The following is a 4,829-nucleotide window of genomic DNA, read 5'->3' as shown; positions in this document are numbered from 1 at the left end:
GGATCCTAGGGAGCGCGGCCCCAGCAGCAGCGCGGCGGCGCCGGCCGGCGGCGGGTGCTGCCCCAGGAAGTCGATCAGCGCCCCCTCGGCTTCCTCCAGCTGCCCGCACTGCAGGTGCGCCTCCGCCAGGCGGCGCGTGAGTCCGGGCAGCTTCCCGGCGAGCGCGGGGTCCCCGCGGTGGCACATGTGGACCTAGCCGAGGCGGTGGCGGGCGCAGGGGCGGCGGCCGGGCGCCTCAACCGCAGCGGCACCCTCCGACGCCGACGCCGCCGCCACGAGGCCGCGAGCGCATGTGCATCTCTTGATCCCCTCCCGCGGCCACGGCTCCAAAACGAGGCCCGCCTTTGTGCGCATCTCACCAGCGCATCATATGCGTCCGCCGCCCTGGCCCACTGCTTGGTCTCTGAGTGCAGCTCCGCCAGCCCCTGCCACGCCTGCGGCGACTTGTCGTTCAGCTGCAGCGCCCGCTGGTACGCCGCCTCGGACTGCGCGGCGCGCGGGGGCGCAGTCCGCGCGGCGGGCGGCAGGCGGCGGGGGGCGGGCTCAGCAAAAGGCAGGTCGGCCGCGGGCGCGGGCGTGGTCCCAGAAGGGATCGGGGCGGCTCGAGCGCTGGGGTGTGAAGGGCGGCGGGGGCCGGCTAGGTGTTCGCGCTCCCACCACGCACCTGATCGTGCTGCCCGAGCATGAACGTAGCCTTGCCGATGTAGCTGGGGGGGCCAAGAGGGGCGGCGGAGAGGGCGGGGCGGCCGTCACGGCGGGCGCACGACGCAACGGGCGACGGGCTCGCGACGCGCTCACACGCCACGGTCCCAGCGGTGCGGCATGGCACGGCGCGACCGACGCGGCCCGCTCGCGCCCGCCCGGGCGCGCCGGCGCCGCCTGCATGAGGGGCAGCGAGGGCTGCGATCTGCTGTCGCGCGGAAGCAGCACTCACAGGTAAGCCTCGAAGCACTTGGCATCCTGCGCCAGTGCCTCCTTGCACTCTGCGACAGCCTCCTGGTAGTTTTTCGCGGCAAGGTGCTCCCTTGCGGCGCGGAGAGCCTTCTTGGCGCTCATCTTGTCCCCCCAGCAAAGGTATACGGCTGCCGTTCGCTGTCCAGCGGGTACGCGGCGGCGCACACTTCGGGTAGGGTGCGCGCGGGGTGTGTGTGCACTGCGGGTACGCAGCTACTGTTCACATGCGGACTGCCATGCGCATCAAATCTGTCAGCATCCCATTCCGCCTAAATCAAGCGGACTTTGAGCTATGCAGCGTGCTGCGCGAGATGGAGATCAGAGAGCCATCGCGGATCATGTTCCCTCGTATACATGCAACAGCGATCATGATGAAGAGCACAACTTTCACAATAATGTGGTACCTGCTCGTGACGGTGCAAGGGATACGCGTCGGCGCGGGTCTCGGTAACTCTGGCGAACCTGCGAGTCACCTACGATATGGTAATACTCCGATTTACCACACCCGATACTTGTGAAATCATCTGTCTTATTTTCGTGAGTTGGAGGCCACTCAGGCAATCCAAGCACCGCCGTCCAATCCAGTCAACACGATCTGACAGCCATGTGCGCGCGACCAAGCAGCGAGCGACCCAGCAATGAGGCTCTGCATGGCTGGCACCGTCCCGATACCTGCTGTGACACCTACCGTGGTACAAAATCATCCGCGTTGATGGTGGGTTAGTGCCCGCGTGATGCAGAGTGCTGCGACACGAAGCCGCAACATGTGCTGCAAAGCGCGATCCTGCGCAACACTGACCGGCGTACTTTCACATCTCGCAGCACCAGCAGGATCTAGTTCAAGCACTGAAGTCTGGCGACTACGCGGCCGCCCTCACCAGTGCCCAGGAAGGTGCGCAGAAGTGCGTGCAGCAGCTCTCCCCTGGTGCGCCAGTGTGCATGCCCCACAGCCACCGCTTGCTTCCTAACCATGTGTCCGCCCCTGAGCCCCACAGTCTCGTGCGCCCCTGCACAGTCTGCACCCTGGACCCTGGCAACGCGGCTGCTGCTGAGGCAAGGCGGCTCCTGAGGACAAAACTCCGCCTGGGTGCGCCATATCTGCTCCAGGCATGCGCCGCTCATTGAGCGCACGACGGTTTGGCGCACCCAGCAGGCTGGCCGAGGCTGCGAGGATGACGCAATTGCAGCGACCATGCACCGGGCATGGGAACGTAGCGGACGTTGGCCTGACGCGGCGCATGGCATTTGCGGGTGGGGGCGCACTTCATGCACTTTGCAGATGCAGGCCGAGATGCCGAGGGGAGCAGCGGGCCCGGGTCGTCTGATGAAGAAGACGGTAGCCAAAGCAGCCGTTGGGCACGCGGAGGCCAAGGCCAGGACCAGGGCGACAGCCGGGACGCAGCTGGCGCAGGAAGCTCGCTCGGCGCACGCGACGGGGGCTGCATCGGGAGCGACATGGTCGGCTCCTGCTCTGGGACCAGCAGTGACGAGGAAGACAGCAGCGATGGCAGCGAGGAGGGTGACAGAGACGCGGCGCTGCCCCTTCCAGAGGCGGCATCAGCGGCGGTGTCCCGGCCCACAGCCCCCACAGGAGTGCGCCTGGACCGCAGCAGCTGCAGGCTGTCTGCGGCACAGCGCGCAGGGCTACGGGCCAGGCTGGCAGCCGGGGTTCCGGTGGGGGGCATCAAAGTACACAAGGCACCCTAGGCTCTGTTGCCCTGCAATCACGGCTTTATGCCCACCACGCACGCGTGGCAGCGTGGCAGCGTGGCAGCTGTGTTGAATTGCTCACACGTGGGGGCTCTCAGAAGCCGAATGCAAACCGTGCGGCAGCATGCCATGCGACTCCTTGCCAGTAACTGTGTTGTCCTTGAGTGGAAGTAGGTGTGTGGTGATTTCATGCGGGGTTGCTGGCGGCGCTGATGACACTGACGATGCTTCTGGCAGGACGGGTGGCATACAGGGCACGATGCAGACCTGACAGTGCACACGGTTGCATTCTATATCCCCTGGCTGCAGGGCCTCTACATATATTCTCGGGCTGCTTGGGTGGGTGAGGGCCCTTGTGCACTGCATCCAATACGATTGCAGCCGGCGACACTCGGCAACCTCTGTGAGCCCATCAGACGCCCTCTGCAGTTGCTGAGATGACAAATTGCACACCATAAGCGCAATGCTGAGCCAATTGCGATTGCCCATGCCGTGATCAAGTGCCCTACCACTAGTAAAGGCAAGCAGGTGCGCTTTTTTCGTTCGCCTTGCGTACACAAAGCAACACGCCTGCCAATGCACACTATTCGCTTGTTGTGGTCGAATCGTTGTTGTGGGACCCCCCTCTTATACACATAGCTCGCTCAACGTGTTTGTCGCGCCGCGCTTGTCCAGGACCCGTGCCCTACACGATAAGCAGGCTTAGAACGACTTTTTGAAGCCACTTTTGCATCCAAGACACCATAACATGGGCTCCGAAGTCGCGCCAGCTGAGACTGCGCGCGCGTTCGGCGCGGACAGTGCCAAGCAGCTGCCTTTGGATGGGTCGGTGGTGAAGGTAAGCCTTGCATCATCTCCAGAGCGGGCTAAGGCGGGTCTGGGAACGCGGACTGATCGGTCTGGCCGCTGGACGGCGGTTTGGCGAGAGGCCAAGCACGGGCGCATTTCTAGATGACATTAGGGCCTATATATGTATCCAGTGAAGCTGAGATGGGGTCGGGCGCGGGCCTGCCAGCTCGGTCGTCAAACGAGGGCCGCCCGCGGTGTGAGGCATTCGTCGCGGACTTCCCTGCACCAACCGTGGCGGAGATCGACTTAGGGCTTTATTATTGCATCGTTGGTGCAGCAGCAGCCTCGGTGTCATCCTTGCCGGCCTGCGCGCTTGGCCCCATGCGCGCTGCGGCACCGCCAACGGACGATGTGGCGGGGTTCCCCTCGGCGACGAATCGCCTCGCAGATGAAGGGCCTGCCCTTCAAGGCCAGCGTCGACGACGTCCTGAAGTTTTACCAGGGCTTCACGCTGTGCAACACCGCTGTATACCTCAAGCGCCATGCCGATGGGCGCCTGAACGGCGAGGTGTGCTGCGCCCCGCAGCCTGCTGCCCTCAGCGTCAACCTGCCGTGCTTGCACCATGCCCGCGGCTTGCTCGATACGATGCGCCGGCTTGCGCAGCCGTTCGGCAGCGCTCTCATGCTTGTTTGCGCGAGCTGAGCGACACGCACCCACTTAGCTTGCGCGCGCGCGCCTCCCTTGTCTCCTTTGTCGCAGGCGTTTGTGTGCTTTGAGAACCCCGAGGAGGCCCGCCGTGCCTGCCAGAAGGACCGCGAGACTTTTGGGGAGAAGTGGGGCGACCGCTACGTGCGCGTCTACCCCACGCTCGAGTCTGACGTGGCGGACATGCAGCAGGCGGTGCTGCAGCAGAACATGGTGGCGCAGCAGGTGCGACGCGGCAGCCGCCGAGCTGGCGCCAGTATCAGGGAAACGGGGCCTGGGGCTTAGCCATGGGCGCTGCGCGCACGTAGCTGCAGTCTGGGCGGCCGTGTTGCGCGCCAGCAGGAGCGGCAGTTTCCATGCAGCTGCCCTGTCAGCGATAAGGGCACCCGGTGCTCAGAGTCGCCCGCCACCTAAACGGCCCCGCCCGCTGCCCCTCCAGGGCGGCCACGCGCACCACATGGACAGCGTCATCAAGATGAAGAGCCTGCCCTTTGACGCGACCCAGCTGGACATCATCCAGTTCTTCGAGGGCTTCAGGCTCAAGCCCAACGGCGTGCAGCTGGTCGTGCGCTCCGACAACAAGCCCACCGGCGAGGTGGGCGGGGCCGCCGCGCGGCGGCCGACCGTCGTAAGGCTGTTGCGCGTGGCTCGTGCGCCTGCGGCGCCACGC

The 4,829-nt window shown here is 65.3% G+C and overlaps 3 protein-coding genes across 3 annotated transcripts; 2 read left to right on the top strand and 1 right to left on the bottom strand.

The window, feature by feature from the left end:
- Nucleotides 1–664: 664 nt before the first annotated feature.
- On the bottom strand, nt 665–1,056 carry MNEG_14062 (hypothetical protein; the record flags this gene model as incomplete). Its single annotated transcript, XM_014037468.1, has 2 exons — nt 665–707; nt 935–1,056. Coding segments are annotated over 2 exons (165 nt in total), but the record flags the coding sequence as incomplete, so codon positions are not given.
- Nucleotides 1,057–2,220: 1,164 nt separating this feature from the next.
- MNEG_14061 (hypothetical protein) lies at nt 2,221–2,661 on the top strand (the record flags this gene model as incomplete). The annotated part of the gene is made up of 1 exon (XM_014037467.1): nt 2,221–2,661. The coding sequence occupies one exon, from the start codon at nt 2,221–2,223 to the stop codon at nt 2,659–2,661; it is 441 nt and encodes a 146-aa protein (XP_013892921.1).
- Nucleotides 2,662–3,412: 751 nt separating this feature from the next.
- On the top strand, nt 3,413–4,444 carry MNEG_14060 (hypothetical protein; the record flags this gene model as incomplete). Its single annotated transcript, XM_014037466.1, has 3 exons — nt 3,413–3,502; nt 3,902–4,021; nt 4,214–4,444. The coding sequence occupies 3 exons, from the start codon at nt 3,413–3,415 to the stop codon at nt 4,442–4,444; spliced, it is 441 nt and encodes a 146-aa protein (XP_013892920.1).
- Nucleotides 4,445–4,829: the final 385 nt, after the last annotated feature.

The sequence above is a fragment of the Monoraphidium neglectum genome (assembly GCF_000611645.1).
Source record: "Monoraphidium neglectum strain SAG 48.87 unplaced genomic scaffold scaffold04231, whole genome shotgun sequence".
NCBI lineage: Eukaryota > Viridiplantae > Chlorophyta > Chlorophyceae > Sphaeropleales > Selenastraceae > Monoraphidium > Monoraphidium neglectum.
Note: the sequence above shows the minus strand (reverse complement) of the source record. Positions and strands in the feature narration are given on the sequence as shown.